The sequence below is a fragment of the Erythrolamprus reginae genome, chromosome 9 (genome assembly GCF_031021105.1).
Source record: "Erythrolamprus reginae isolate rEryReg1 chromosome 9, rEryReg1.hap1, whole genome shotgun sequence".
NCBI classification, from domain to species: domain Eukaryota; kingdom Metazoa; phylum Chordata; class Lepidosauria; order Squamata; family Dipsadidae; genus Erythrolamprus; species Erythrolamprus reginae.
This window is the reverse complement of record NC_091958.1, coordinates 47,151,304-47,168,019: the sequence shown is the minus strand read 5'-3', so window position 1 is coordinate 47,168,019 and position 16,716 is coordinate 47,151,304. Positions and strand designations below refer to the sequence as shown.

Below are 16,716 nucleotides of genomic sequence, written 5' to 3'. Positions count from 1 at the left end.
GGGGAAACTCCGGGCACCGCAGGACCAAAAACAAACAACCCTGGCAGAGGCAAATTTTCAAAAAGCTGGTGTCGTTTTAGCACCTTTTGGGGTCCAGCTAGCGATGATTTGCATTTGGAAACGCTGAAAAGGCCTCGCCTGCAAATAATGGGAGAAATGGCTTGAACGTGGGGATTTTGATTATGCTAACAAGATTACGCCACACAGCTGTGTAGAGGAAAGCAACGGGTGGCTCACAGCCTGTCTGCTAATCCGGCCTTTAACAAAGGCCGACTTGGACGGAGACGTTTTATTGCAAAAAGGGATTGGCAAGTCGCCACCGGCAAGCCCTCTTTGGCCCGCACAAAACTGGCCTGCTAAAAGGGAATGAAAAGCGGGTAAATATTTATAAATCGATATTGTGTGTGTGTGTGTGCAGTGCTTTCCATCACAACACATTGCCTGCCGCACAGGTGCTCCTTGACGTATGACAATTCGCTAACTGACCAAAGTTACAACGGAAAGAAGGACCATTTTTCACACTTGTAGAAACCTAGAAGATTGACGGCAGAAAAACACCTCCTGATCCATCTAGTCTACCCTTATGCTATTTTCTGCATTTTATCTTAGGATGGATCTATGTTTATCCCAGGCATGTTTAAATTCAGTTCCTGTGGATTTACCAACCATGTCTGCTGGAAGTTTGTTCCAAGGATCTACTACTCTTTCAGTGAAATAATATTTTCTCTTGTTGCTTTTGATCTTTCCCCCAACTAACTTCAGATTGTGTCCCCTTGTTCTTGTGTTCACTTTCCTATTAAAAACACTTCCCTCCTGGACCTTATTTAACCCTTTAACATATTAACTGGGACTGTGAGAAAACAGAGTTAAACCGTGATTCTTCCCGATCAAGAGTTTGAAGGGCCTTACCAGGCATGCCGTGTATTAAATCTCCGCAGAGGACCAGGAACTTTGGTCTCGGGTTCAAGCAGTTAATGGCTTCCACTGCTTGCCGGGTGAGCTTCAATTCGGCGCCCCACTCGTCCCCACCGCTGCTGCAATCGCCGATGCTGTACGCCTTCATGAGCCCAAACTGAGGGTCGGCTCCTTGAATAAAATAGAAAGGGCCCTTCCAGTCCCGTTCTGCTTCTGGAAATAAAACAGGGGGAGGAGAGAACATCTGATTAACCAGAACAATGTTTCTTCTCAACCCTGGCAGCTTTAAGATTAAGGTCGGGCGGTAGGAAAACCAAGTAGAATGCTTGGTTGCATAGCTAGAGGTATAAAAAGCAGGAAGAGGGAGATTGTGATCCCGCTGTAGAGAGCGCTGGTGAGTCCCCATTTGGAATACTGTGTCCAGTTCTGGAGACCTCACCCACAAAAAAGATCTCCCAGAATTCTACGAATCCCAGTGACCAATTAGGTCCCACAGAGTCGGCCTTCTCCCGGTCCCGTCGACTAAACAATGTAGTCTGGCCGGTCCCAGGGGAAGACCCTTCTCTGTGGCGGCCCCGACTCTTTGGAACCAGCTCCCCCCGGAGATTAGAACTGCCCCCACCCTCCTTGCCTTCCGTAAACTCCTTAAAACTCACCTCTGCCATCAGGCATGGGGGAATTGAGGCATTCCCCCCCTCCCCCGGGCCTATACAATTTATTTATGGTATGTCTGGTTTAATAATGGGGTTTTTAAATGTTTTTTAAATTTATTAGATTTGTTGTGAATTGTTCTATTGTATGTTGTGAGCCGCCCCGAGTCTACGGAGAGGGGTGGCATACAAATCTAATAAATAATAATAATAGTAATAATAATAATAATAATAACAACAACAACAACAACTACTCCCAGAATTCCCAAGTCAGCATTTAAGGAACCAGGCTCTAAACAAGGAGACGGTGAGTTCTAGTTATGTCTTAGGCATGAAAGTTGGCTGGGTGACTTTGGGCCGAGAAGAATCTTGAGTTCTAGAGTTGTGCCTTAGGCATGAAAACCCATTGGGTGACTTTGAGCCAATGACCAGGAAACAGTGAGTTCTAGTCCTGCCTTAGGCATGAAAGCCGGCCAGGTGACTTTGGGCTACTTACCAGGTGATGGTGAGTTCTAGTCCCACCTTACACTTGAAAGCCAGCTGGATGGAGGAGACCGTGTCTGCCTTAGGCCTGAAAGCTGGCTGGCTGCCTTTAACTCAGTGGTTCTCAACCTTTCTAATGCCACGACCCCTTAATACAGTTCCTCAGGTTGTGGTGACCCCCAACCATAGGTTTAGCCCCAATTCTCCCACCAGAGGTTTAAGCTGATTGGCAGGAAGGTCAGAGGGACACCCCCCCCCTGTAAACACCTGATTGGTCAGATTGTAAAAATATGTTCCAAGGCGCCAGAATAGAAGCTTTAGTTCCTAACACCATGGGAAATTTGTCTTTTCTCGTAGTCTTAGGCGGCCCCTGTGAAACAGTTGTTCAACCCCCCAAAGGGGTCCTGACCCCCTGCTTGAGAACCACTGTTCTAGAGTCTCCACATGTGTTTTTACATCGTGGCGACCAGAACTAGATGCAGTATTCCAAGTGTGGCCTTACCAAGGCCTTATAAAGTAGTATTAACATTTCACATGATCTTGATTCTATCCCTCTGTTAATGCAGCTTAGAATTGTGTTGCCTTTTTTTTGGCAGGTTCCTTCTCTCTTTGATTAGTTTCCATCCATCACTTCTTATGCTAGTTCCTAACACCTTGGGAAATTTGTCTTTTCCCCATGGTCTTAGGCGACCCCTGTGAAACGGTCATTCGACCCCCAAAGGGGTCCCAAACCCCAGGTTGAGAACCATTGATTTAACCAATAGACTAAACTGGTTCTCCTTGGACACACTTATACTTTTTCCAAACCTTAGCACAAAGGCCAGAACAGAACCAAGTTGTAGTAGCAAACATAGGTTACGTTCTAGTGCAGAGGTCTTCAAACTTGGCAACTTTAAGACTTGTGGACTTCAACTCCCAGAATTCTCCAGCCAACTGGGAGTTGAAAGAATTCTGGGAGTTGAAGTCCACAAGTCTTAAAGTTAGACACAAGAACAGTTTTTTTCCGAACGCCATCACTCTACTAAACAAATAATTCCCTTAACACTGTCAGACTTTCTACTAAATCTGCACTTCTATTCTACTAGTTTTTCTCATCATTCCTTTCACCCATTTCCTCCCATGTTGACTGTATGGCTGTAACTTGTTGCTTATATCCTAAGATTTTTATTGATATTGCTTCTTCATTGCTTATTTGACCCCTATGACAATCATTAAGTGTTGTATCACATGATTCTTGACAAATGTATATTTTATTTTATGTACGCTGAGAGCATATGCACCAAGACAAATTCCTTGTGTGTCCAATCACACTTGGCCAACAAAAAATTCTATTCTATTCTATTAAAGTTGCCAAGTTTGAAGACCTCTGTTCTAGTGTCTATCTGAGCACAGAAAGTAGAAAGTTCCATGTACTGGATTTATCCATTGCACTTTAAATGGCCAAGACTCGGTCGAATCTCGGTTTAGCTTATAGTAGGAATCCACAGCTTATTAGTAAAATTTTGCTTAAGGATTCCGCTTGACACGACATCGACAAAATTTGACACGGCACGTTCCCCAAAAGCAGCCCCGAAGCCTTCCAAATTTGACACCCAGCGTTGTTGTACAGCCACGTCCCTTTGTATTCTCTGCACTAGTTAGCAAATGTTGTCCAAAAGCAACATCTCATTAAAATGCGATAAACAAACTATGGCAAGAGCTGCGGACTGACAATGCACCATACTGTTCCTTGATTTGCTAATTTAGTCAATTCGGTTAGTCAGGCGTTCGTGGGAAGGCAGATCAAAAAAAACCCCAAAACATGGCAAGGATTTTAAGAATGTTTTTTTTCTTTGTTTTTAAAAAAATTGCCGTAGGGTAAAATAACAGAATCGGGAAAGTCTCTCTCGTTCTCTCTAACCCATCTCAAAATCAAAGCGGGGTAATTTTATTTTTTTATGCCTTTTCCTTTCTCACCCCTGAAGTAGAGAGTCTTCAACCACAAACTTGAATCCAAATCTTCCGTTGCAAAGTGAGACAGTCGTTAAGAGAGTTTTACGACCTTTCCTGACAGAGGTGTTGTTGTGGTTGGCTCTGGCCCAGCTCCTGCCCCAAGGAATGTGGAGGTGGAGGTGGAGGAAACATCCACATGCCACAGGTCTGTTTTGCTCCCGATAGAATCTCCCGATGAAGGCTCCTCTGATGAAGGAAGCGTGAATAGCAGGGAAGGGGGGAGTTTGGCAGACAGCCCAGGAGGAGATCAATCTTCCTTATCATCCCTGGATTCTGAACAAGAACTTATGACAAATCCACGCATGCGTAGAGTGATGCATAGGAGAGAACAACTGAAGGATTATTACAGGAGATAAGTGAGGCCACCTGTGGTTGGGTGGGGCTGCTGTAATTAGTGCTACAGATAAAAGAGCAGCGTGCTGGTTTAGCCTTGTGGCAGTTCATCTGATTCATAGTTTCGTCAAGATCGTGGTTTTTGCTGTTTCCCTGTTCAAGACTGTGTGTGGACTTTCTGGACTTTAGAATTGGACTCAATTTCCCAGTTATTGGGTGAAAAATTGGATTGCATTTAACCTGTGCCTTGTGTGTACCAGGAAATCCATTTGACATTTAAAAAGGGAGCTGTTTCTGCTTTTCTGTTGATAAAGCCTTTTGGTTTTCCTTCTATCGTGTGGTGTGTGTCTTTTTGGACTAATTACCCTGTAATTACAGGCGGTTGGGACACGCTGGCAGAACAGGTGTTAAGTCAACATTTCAGCTGTTCAGTTAGTAACACCGTTGTTAAGTGAACCTGGCTTCCCTCATTTGCTTGTCGGAAAGTCACAAAAGGGGATCATGCAACCCCAGGACATAGCAACCATAGTAAATATGAACCAGTGCCCAAATTTTGATCAGGTGACCATGGGGAGGCTACACGAGTTGTGTGAAAAATGGTCGTAATTCACTTTTTTATGTAATTTTGAACAGTCATATGAATGAATTGAACTGAGGACTATCTCTATCTTTTTTTTTTAAAGCTTCTGCAATGGTATGTGGGAATGACCGCGCAGATAGGCGAAAGAGCCATAGAGAACCATTAGATAAGAGGTAGCTGGGCCCACAACAGCAATGGGGATAGCAAACATCTCAGGTTATTGAACTGTAGGTGGGGGATGGGAAGATGTGTTTTCAGACTTGTGAGATTGTGTTTATGGAACCTTACAATAAAGTTGGAACTAGTTTAACTCTCAATCCCATCTCTTTAACACTTTGCTATAGAACAGAATTAGGAATAGGAATAGAATAGAAATAGGAATATAGAATGTTGTGGTTAGCTCTAGCCCAGCTCCTGCCCCAAGGACTGTGGATGTGGGGAAGACATTCCCCTTGCTGCAGGCCTGTTTTGCCCCCGGTGGAATTTGATGATGAAGGCTCCTCTGACCAAGAAGACATGAGTGACAGGGAGGAGGAGAGTGTGGCAGACAGCTCAGAAGGAGATCAATTATCTAGCTCCTCCTTGGATTCAGAACAAGAGTTAATGATACAGCCACGCATGCAGAGAGCGATGCATAGGCAACAACAACTGAGAGATTATTATCAAAGAAAATGAGGCCACCTGTGGTTGGGTGGGGTTGTGTTAATTAATGAGGCTGCTATAAATAGCAGCCTGTGGGTTTGGCCATTGTGGAGGATTATCTGATCCTTGTGTTTCGTGACTGCTTTACTGACTTTGACCTTTTGTGTGCTGATTTTTCCCCGCTTTGAAACTAATCCAGAGCAAAGTGTGTGTCACTTTGTGAAAGAAGGACTGTGAATTGCCTCACAGCTGCAAGCTAAGTATCACAGAACTGATAAGGGGCTTGTACAAATTACCAGTTTGTTTGGAGACGAGTGCTCTTTGCTATACCAAAAGAGGGCTTGGTTTAAGTGAATTTTCATTATAAAGAACATTGTTTTGAATTTTCAAACGTGTGTGTGTACCTGTGAATTTGTACCTGTGAATTTTTGGGAGGAGTCTACCAGAGAGCCCGACAGAACAATAGAATATATAAGAATATAGAATATAAATGTTGGAAGGGACCTTGGAGATCTTCTAGTCCAGCCCGTGTTTAGGCAGGAAACCCTATGGCATTTCACATTATCCAATTTCTTCTTTAAAACTTCCAAAGTTGGAGCATTTACAAGTCAGGAGGCAAGTTGTCTCTCTGATTAATTGTTCTAACTGTCAGGAAGTTGATTGTATAGAATACTAAGACCGGGTTACAAAACATTCTGGTTTATTTAATCATAGTTTACTGAAATGTGTTCACTGAAGCCCAGTCAAAATCAAACAATTATATCAAGGCCATAATATGAAAATTACAACTCTAATCAAAAAGACCACTTCAGTGTCACACAGTGATTCAAACCTAGCAATAAATACAGCATTTATCAACTGCTTTGTTTCTTTTTTCTTTTTTTGGTGACAATCAATATTTATTTAGTAAATGGTCAGAAAAATTTAGAAGGACAAAACGAAGAGTGAAGCAATATACTAACAGCTAGCAAAAAGAATCACACAATGTGATATTACTATGTCAATAGAGTTGTTACCCAAGTGATAAATCTAATATGTTAATAAGTACAAAATAAGAATTATTTGTTTTTCAGTATTTTGGCAGTATCTGGTCCCTCTTCTGCAGATCATTTATGTCAAGCTGACAGGTAGTACCAGAATTCTATATATTAGTGTAGAAATCTTTCAGATGGAGAGAATAGAATAGAACAGCAACAACAGAGTTGGAAGGGACCTTGGAGGTCTTCTAGTCCAACCCCCTGCTAAGGCAGGAAATCCTACACCACTTCAGACAAATGGTTATCCAATCTCTTCTTTAACATTTCCAGTGTTGGAGCATTCACAACTTCTGGAGGCAAGCTGTTCCATGGATTAATTGTTCTAACTGTCAGGAAATTTCTCCTTAGTTCTAGGTTGTTTCTCTCCTTGGTTCATTTTCATCCTTCCTTCCTCATTCCCAAATCCAGGTCTACATGCTTAAAGGTCAGGTGATTGGCTTAAAGATGGCCAACTTGACATCAAATTACATTATCTACTATATAAACTGTACGTGTATGTACACACACACACACACACACAAGCTCTTCTAAAATTATATAGCTGCCCCTGCCCCCCTCCACTGTCCCAGCGTGCCTTCCCTGTTCCATTCCCCATAGCCCCAAAATGCTTTCCTGCCTTCCACACAGCCTTATCATTGCCTCGTGGCCAGCTTGCGAAGGCAAGAAAGCAGAAGGCTACGAGGAAGGCAGGAAAGCATTGGTTGCCGATCAGTTTCCAGTCACAATTCAATGTGCTGGTTATGACCTATAAAGCCCTTCATGGCATCGGACCATCCCGGAATATCTCCAGGACCGCCTTCTGCCGCACGAATCCCACCCAACAGTTAGGTCCCACAGAGTTGGCCTTCTCCGGGTCCCATCGATTAAACAATGTCGTCTGGCGGGACCCATGGGAAGAGCCTTCTCTGTGGCAGCCCCGACCCTCTGGAACCAGCTCCCCCGGAGATTAGGGTTGCCCCCACCCTCCTTGCCTTTCATAAACTTCTTAAAACTCACCTCTGCTGTCAGGCATGGGGGAATTGAGACATCTTCCCCAGGCCTATATAGTTACATAGTATGTTTGTGTGTATGTTTCATTTTTAAATACGGGGTTTTAGATATTTTTAAAATATATTAGATTTGTCATTGTACATTGTTTTTATTATTGCTGTGAGCCGCCCCGAGTCTGCGGAGAGGGGCGGCATACAAATCTAATTATTAATAATAATAATAATAATAATAATCATCATCATCATCATCATCATCATCATCATCATCATCATCATCAGGGTGGCGTATCTCCCATGCTGGCTCCACAAGGCTTGGGGCTCCAAACAACCCACTGGTTTCCCTATTGGCCACCTGCCTGCTCTTTTGGACCGCTGGCATCACTCCGTGAACCAGGCTTGTGGGGTCCAGGGGAAGTAGGCTCAGCCGTGGTGCTGCTTCCTGCTGGCAAAAAAGCAGAGCTGCCAATGAGTGGCAGACCCCCATGGGGGAGAGGGCCAGGGTAAGCCCAACTGCGCCACTGTGGAACTTTTTCTTCGCCTCTTAACTGGGCGAGTCAGTGTGGGTAGCCCTTCATCTTCATCAGGTCGCCCCACTTGTAGTCATGCAGCCAACTGGGGGGAGGACATGGCATGGGTGGAGTGGCCGATGCAGCCACCGCCGAGGCTGCCCTGGCCAAGCGATCACTGCTCCTCCCCAGCAACAAGCGTGTCGGGGCCACCTTGCCCACCTCCGTGCACTGCGCATGGAAGGGGCCACCGGTGCTGCTCTCGCCACCCTCCCTACACGGCTGCCTGCAAATGTCCGCCTGCCCGACGTAACCCCACCGCTGTTTACTGTTATTTCGCACAGAGAGTAGGAAGAAAGCTGAGGGAGTAGTTGGGGTAGGAGGTGGAGGGTCCTGTGGTCGCCAGCACAACAGCCGCCGGAAGTAGGAAGGAAGGGAAGGAGGAGGGGGAAGTAGGAAGGGGGAGAGAAGGAGTAAGAAGATACGTAGGGGAGAAGGAGAAATGTGAAGAAAAAGAAAAATCGACTGATTACTAACTGCAAGGTTAGGTGTAAAGATAGGTTATTGAACTCTGATTTGAAAATGTATATACTATTGATATACACTGCTCAAAAAAAATACAGTAAAGGGAACACTTCAACAACACAATATAACTCCAAGTAAATCAAACTTCTGTGAAATCAAACTGTCCACTTAGGAAGCAACACTGATTGACAATCAATTTCACACACTGTTGTGCACATTCAACTTTGTACAGAACAAAGTATTCAATGAGAATATTTCATTCATTCAGATACAGGATGTGTTATTTGAGTGTTCCCTTTGTTTTTTTGAGCAGTACAGTAGTCCCTCGCTATATCGCGCTTCACCCACCACGGCTTCACTTCATTGCGGGTTTTGAAGTCAGCGTGGTACAGATACGGTGCTTAGAAGTTTGGAAGGGCAGGACAAGCCAACCAGCCCGCAGCTGGGCGAATGATGAGCGGGGCGGGGACTGAGCTCTGGCAGAGGCCCGTCCCCTCGTTCAACCCGCCTCACCAGTGCCGAGAAGGCAGTCTTTGGAGGCGCGCTTAGTGGTTGGCGGCGGCATGCTTGGGGTTGTAGAAAGAGCTGGGAAGGAGGAGAAATTCCCCATCGCGGATTTCACCTATCGCGGCCGGGTCTGGAACGTAACACCAGCGATAGGTGAGGGACTACTATATATTTTTAAGGTATATGTATTGATGCATATATGGAAACGGTGGAGAAAAATAAAAATAGTTTTTTAAACAAAGGTCTACCTGTATTATAATGGTCATCAATTTAGACAATTTCAAAAGGATAGTAAGCAGTTATACAGGTATGACTTCTCGTGAAGATAACTGTAGAGCCTTAATTAAAACAGTAGGATCTAAATATCAGCCCTATTGAAGTTGCTTAATTCTTTTCAACCTCACAGTGAAAAAGCCCTTGAACTGAACAACTATTATCCACTACAAGGTAACACACATTGTTCCCACAATACAGGCAGAGCAGCCTTCCCAGGGAATTAAATCCAGCCAATTAGTTGCAAAGATCAACAGATTTATTGTGATTTAACATCAAGATTTCTGGAAACCAGTGAGCTAAACACATGCTTTTGGGGAACCCCCTACTTGCATAACAGTTAATTATATCATTTTAAAGCCAATTCAGCCTAAGGTCTAAATATTAAAATTGGCAACTTCCTTAACATTCTTTAAATGCACAGTGCTGATTTCCTTGTGTACGGCATTTATTTACAAGTTTTGCCACTGTGACAAGTGGTAATTTCAAAGAATAAGGCACAAAGAATGAGTTTGCATTCGTGGTATTTTTACATTACAAACTAAAGTACAGTATATCGAGAAGTATGATAGTCTCATTATTACTAAGAGCCTGGGTGTACTAGTAACACTCAATTTCAACTTAAAAGTCTCTGTACCTTTTAATCATTGTACTTCAAAAGTGTAAACATACATTGGTATGTTTCATTATTTTTACTGTAATATGAACTAATTGGAGCACTAGTTTCTTTTTGTAACATTTGCCAATATGGAACTAGACTTTTGAGATGTTCTTTTGTGAAATGAGTACATAACAAAATATTAAGGAGCGTAGCAATTTAATATACACAGAATTGACTTTTTACATTTGTTATTTTTGACAGGCACTGCAGCAATCCTGTCCACACTTTATCTGAATTCAGTCAGATTAAATTATCAGGAAATTACATAGTTAAAGAGGACAATCAGGTGCTATCACACTGATTTCTATTTATTTCTGTAACTGGTGGGCTTGCCACCCACCAGCCAAAAGATTGAAGTAAATTTGCTACACAATGTTGAGAATCTATTACCGGTAGTAACCCTGGCAAAGTCAATCAAAAGAGCCTAAATAGTTTTAACTACACGTTTTCCTACAACATAAAATCACACTCTTGCATTAGATAACACCCTTACTGGGTTTTTTAAAAAAAAATATGTATTTAATTAATCCATGTGTTAGCTGTCTAAAATTGCAGTAGCAACTATGTTTTTTTTTTAATTAAAATATTGGAAAAAAAAAATTTAGGCTCTATAGCAGTAGCAATTAGGGATGGTAAATATGTTAGGTTTCAAAAAAGTTACCATCAGATTCTTCTACTTTTCACACCAATTATCTCTCAAGAAAATATTCAACAAGATGAAGTTGTGCAGTTCCTCACGAAATAGTTTTGAGAAATCTCACAGATTGGGAGCAAAAAGCAACCCAGCCAGGCACGGCGTTTGAAGACTGAGCACAAGGCTTTGCCAGGTGCTAAGCTAGTAGGTTTGCCATACAAACCTTAAAAGTTTTGTATGGCATCACATACCAATGAGAACCTGGGTTATTTTACGCTTCCAACTGTTACCTGCACAGGGATTAAACAGGGGCAGGTGCCCACAACCTTTGCTTGCCCCCCTTCGCTTCTTTTTCCATCTTGGAAGGAACAAAGTGGGCTTAAACCTCTCCTATTCAGGCAAGGATACTACAGGTAGCCTTCAATTTTCAACCTACAGTAACAGATTAATAGACTTGGAAGATACCCTGTAGGGCATCTAATCAACCCCCCTCCCCCCGTCCAAGCAGGAGACCCTACATCAGTGTTTTTTATATGTTGTAAGCTGCCCCGAGTCCTTGAAGAGGGCCAGCGTATAGAAGGAAGGAAGGAAGGAAGGAAGGAAGGAAGGAAGGAAGGAAGGAAGGAAGGAAGGAAAAGTTTATTTCTGACAAATGACAGTCCAATTTTTGAATTTCCCACATATACCATAAATCATATCAAAATTTACATAGATATAAATTATTTTCCAATAAACAAGAAACAAATATCCTACTCTTGCACATTTTATACTTTTGCTGCCAGTGTTTTCCCCCGAATATTTTATCACTCCCCTTGCTGTCTTCCTGTCTTCCATCTACCTTCTTTCTCCTTCTCTCCCTCTTTCCTACTTCCTGCCTCTCTTTCCTTGGCCTTTTCCCCCCTGCCAAACAAACTTCAAAATCAATTTTCTGAAGGCAAGCTGGTTGGTGATTGTTCTCACTGTTAGAAAATTTCTCCTTATTTCTTGATTTAATCTCTACTTGATCAGTTTCCATCCATTATTTCTTTGTTTGGCCTTTGGGTGCCTTCGAAAACAGCTTGGCACCTTCTTCTCTGTGGCAGCCCCTCAAATATTGGAACACTGGGGTGGCAGAGTGGTTAGAGCGCAGCACTGTAGACTACTTCAGCTAACTGCTAGCTGTAGTTCAGCAGATCAAATCTCATCACCGGCTCAAGGTTGACTCAGCATTCCATCCTTCTAGGGTGGATAAATTGAGGACCCAAGTTGTTGGGGGCAAGGTGCTGATTCTGTAAACCGCTTCAGAGGGGGCTGTGAAAGGACTATGAAGCAGTATATAAGTCTAAATGCTAATGCTATGTCTCCCCTGGTTCTTCTCTTCACTAAACTAGCCATGCCCAGTTCTTTTAGTGACCATTTGAAGTTACAACAACACTGAAGAGACTTATTTGACCATTTTCATACCATTGCAGCATTCCCGGGGTCACATGATCAAAATTTGGATGCTTGGTGACTAGTTCATATCTATGACGGTTTTAAGATCTACCAGGTCATGGTTTTGCCACCTTTTGGCCAATGGGGAAGCCAGATTCACTTAACAATGTACCAACTGCAGTGATTCACTTTAACAACTATGGCAAGAAAGACCGTAAAAGGAAGCCAAACTCATTTAACAAATGCTTTACTTAGCAATATAAATTTTGGGTTCTATTGTGGTCTTAAGCCGAGGACTATCTTGTATAGTGGTACCTCTATCTACAAACGCCTCTACTTACGAACTTTTCTAGATAAGAACCAGGTGTTCAAGATTTTTTTGCCCCTTCTCAAGAACCATTTTCCACTTACAACCCTGAGCCTTCGAAACTGTAACTGGAAAAGGCGGGGAGAAGCCTCCATGGGGCCTCTCTAGGAATCTCCTGGGAGGAAACAGGGCCGGAAAAGGCAGAGAGAAGCCTCCGTGGGGCCTCTCTAGGAATCTCCTGGGAGGAAACAGGGCCTCCACCCTCCCTGTGGTTTCCTCAATCACATGCATTATTTGCTTTTACATTGATTCCTATGGGAAAAATTGCTTCTTCTTACAAACATTTCTACTTAAGAACCTGGTCACGGAATGAATTAAGTTCGTAAGTAGAGGGACCACTGTACTAATTTCTGGGCAGAGGGAAGGTGTTGAGAAGAAACAAGATAGGAGTCAGCAGCACCTAGAAAGTCTGGGGAATCAAGAAGTATGATTAAAAGCCCATGTTTTCTCTTTCCCCAAAGGAGTTGAACCTTCCACCTCTTCAAACTAGCTGGAGTAGATGAACTACAATGTCCATCATCCCCCCACCGACACAGTTGCTACAATGCAACATCCTGAACACTTCACTCCCATTGTACCAAATACACTAGGAAAACGCTCCCCAGTTCTCCCCTCGCTTTCCCTTTCACTTCGGTGCACGCCTATTTCGGTCCCCCAGTGCCCAGCGGTACGGCGCTGATAAGCCTCCGGGCCCCGCCGCGCTCCACTCGCAAAGGTTCCGCCGCTTTGCATATGGAAGCGGTTTGAAATTTAATCACAGGAATGCAATGTATAAATCTCCGTATACCTTCCCGGAAGACGCTCAAGGTCCTGTCTCGGGCTTTTAGCAACTCATTCTGCACTTTCTGAGCCATGGGGGAGCGCAGGCAGGCAGGCCCCTCTTTCTTTCCCGGAGAGCAGAAGCAGCCCTTACAAAAAACGGCAGGAGAAAAAGTCAGGAACTTGGCAGTCGAGAGGGCGAAAGCTAATGGAGGAGGCGTGGTCTAGGAAGCTAGGGGCGGGGCTGGGACGGCACAGAATGCTTCCACCCCTTGGAATAGAGGGAGGGGAAAAACTCAACTCTTAAGCGTTGCATGGGGTAAATGAATTACGGTACCTTGTATTGGGATTAATGCATTTCCTTGCATGGGATTAATGCATCTCCTTGCATGGGGTTAATGCATCCCCTTGAATTGGGGTAAATGCATTTCGTTGCATTGGGGTAAATGCATTCCCTTGCATGGGGTAAATGCATTCCCTTGTGTTGGAATAAATGCATTCCCTTGCATTGACGTAAATGCATTTCCTTGTATTGAGATAAATGCATTTCCTTGCATTGGGGAATAAAACCTTGCCCAGGCAATGAGACAGACAGCCCAAGAAACAGATTGGGCTGGCTTCCTATTCATCGGGGAGGCAGTTGGGTGTAGTGGTTAAAGGTGCTGGGCTGAAAGAGGACAAGTGGGAGCGCTGGTCTTGCCTTAGCGGGGAGGTCAGCTGGGGACTTGGGGCCAGTCTCTCCCCTCCCCTCTCTCAATCAGTCCTGGAAAGAAGACAAGGTTGAATTTCAACCTTGTTCTTAATTGGATTTTTCATTGTGCTTTTCGTTATTATATCCCAGCTTTATTATTTTTATACACAACCTAAGGCAGCAAACGCACCTAATACTCTTTCCTCCTCTTATTTTCCCCAGCAGAACAATAAACCCCGTGAGGACAGAGAGTAAGGGGTTCGCCCAAAGTCAGTTTCTAAGGTAGAACTCTAGAATTCACTGTCTCCTGGTGATTGGCCCGAAGTCACCCAGCCACTTTCATGGCTGTGGCGAGACTGGAACTCGCCATCTCCTGGTGATTGTCCTAAAATCACCCAGCCGGCTTTCCTGCTTAAGGCGGGACAAAGTCACTTGCTGAGGTGGGCAGTGTAGAAATTTTATAATCAATAATTTGCTTTTGAAAATGTAGCCAAGAAAACTATTTATTTCTTATTGAAGATTTTTATGGTGCTGGATTGAGAGCAGAAGATTCTGTCTTGCTTTGGGCACAAGGATCCTCACATTTTAAAGTCACTGTGAGCAATGGAATCTTATTCTTGTATTCAGTTCTGGAGACCTCACCTACAAAAAGATATGGATAAAATTGAACAGGTCCAAAGACGGGCTACAAAAATGTTGGAAGGTCTTAAGCATAAAACCTATCAGGAAAGACTTCATGAACTCCACCTGTATAGTCTGGAGGACAGAAGAAAAAGGGGGGACAAGATCGAAACATTTAAATATGTGAAAGGGTTAAATAAGGTTCAGGAGGGAAGTGTTTTTAATAGGAAAGTGAACTCAAGAACAAGGGGACACAATCTGAGGTTAGTTGGGGAAAAGATCAAAAGCAACGTGAAAAAATATTACTTGACTGAAAGAGTAGTGGATGCTTGGAACAAACTTCCAGCAGACATGTTTGGTAAATCCACAGTAACTGAATTTAAACATGCCTGGGATGAACATATATCCATCCTAAGATAAAATGTAGGAAATAGTACAAGGGCAGACTAGATGGTCTTTTTCTGCGGTCAATCTTCTATGTTTCTATGTTTTCTATGCAAGAAATAAGAAAGGTCATAAGAGCAATGGCACAGCCATTTTTATGACGTGTTATATTGTGTAACCAAAATGTATTTTTTGCATGTCAGCTTGCTTTCTCCTGTTCCGTTCTCAAAAACAGGATATGTTTATGCTGCGAGTGTGAGAAAGGAACATGCTGACCATGAGGTAGAGGAAGTGTGCAGATGTCCAAATGATGTAACATTTTAGGGACTTTCCAAGCTAGAAATCACTGGAATAAAATGCCAAGGTGTTACATAAGGGCGTGGAACACTAGAAGAGGGAGGAGTAAGATTGTTCTTTGCCAAAAGACATGGTTTTCTTGTATATACAGTATATATATATATTATTTTGTTTTGTTTTGTTTTGTTATTTTATTTTATTTTAATTTATTATTTTATTACATATACAAGATAACTGGTATTGTTATAAATATAAACCGGATTGTGGGAGCAATAGGCTAGCTCTGTTAAAAAGTGCTATTGCTAACATGTTGTAAGCTGCCCTGAGTCTAAGGAGAAGGGCAGCATAAAAATCGAATGAATGAATGAATGAATGAATGAATGAATGAATGAACGAACAAACAAACAAACAAACATAAACAAAGTAAATACAGATAAATGAGGGCAGTAGGACAGGGCTGGTAAGCACACTGGTGTGCTTATGCACGCCCCTTACAGACTTTTCAGAAATAGGGAGAGGTCAACTGTAGACAGCGTAAGGTGAAAGTTTTTGGGGTTTGGGGAAGAAACCACAGAGTCAGGTAATCCATTCCAGGCATTGGTCTCTCTGATGTTGAAGTCGTGTTTTCTGCAGTTGAGTTTCTAGCGGTTTACATTGAGTTTGAATCTATTGTGTGCTCGTGTGTTGTTGCGGTTGAAGCTGAAGTATTTATTGACAGGACATTGTGGTAGATGATTTTATGAATTACATTTAGGTCAGATCGAAGGTGATGTAGCTCTAAGCTATCTAAACCCAAAATTTCAAGTCTGGTGGAATTAGGGTCTGTTGCAAGTAGAGGAGTGGAGGACTCTTCTTGTGAAATATTTCTGGACTTGCTCTATTGTATTAATGTCCGATATGCAGTGCTGGTTCCAGACAGATGAGATGTATTTGAGAATTGGTCTAGCAAATGTTTTATATGCTTTGGTTAACAGTGTAATATTGCCAGAGAAGAAGCTACGCAAGATTAGATTAACAACTCTTAGTGCCTTTTTGGCAATACTGTATTGTTACAATGGCTCTGGCACTTAGGTCATTAGATACGAGTACTATCTATATTTATATTTGTATGCCGCTGTTTATTAGGAAACCGTTTGCAAAAGACACATAATAAACTTTTTTTTAATTGTTCCTTTGAACTCCTAATGATTTCCTTGGTGGACTTTTCTCACAGTCGCCAATTTTGAAAAAACCCCAAACCACTTCTCCAATTAACCATGGAAACTTCATCAACAATCAGTTCTTTCTGGTGTAACACCACACGGTTTTGTTATGTGGTTAATGTTGCAGGTCAAACAGGGCAACATCAACATGTAAAATCCAAAACCAAAATAAAGATATTTGTTTTTCCAAGAATAATAAAGCACAAAGGGAAAAATCCACTAGATAGTAACAATCAAGAAATATGAAAACAACAA

At 42.7% G+C, this 16,716-nt stretch overlaps 1 protein-coding gene across 2 annotated transcripts in view; it reads right to left on the bottom strand.

Annotated features, from left to right (window-relative positions):
* Positions 1-16,716, bottom strand: part of CPPED1 (calcineurin like phosphoesterase domain containing 1) — a 431,035-nt gene that overhangs the window by 25,689 nt on the left and 388,630 nt on the right. Inside the window, exons 1-2 of one of the 2 annotated variants that reach the window (XM_070761118.1) lie at positions 13,295-13,482; positions 910-1,128 (exon numbers count right to left, since the gene is read on the bottom strand). In XM_070761118.1, coding sequence (XP_070617219.1) covers positions 910-1,128; positions 13,295-13,361 — 286 coding nt within the window. In that variant the 5' untranslated portion in view covers positions 13,362-13,482. Of the gene's footprint in view, positions 1-909; positions 1,129-13,294; positions 13,483-16,716 lie in introns of those variants that run through there. The other variant, XM_070761120.1, reaches the window with a different exon arrangement.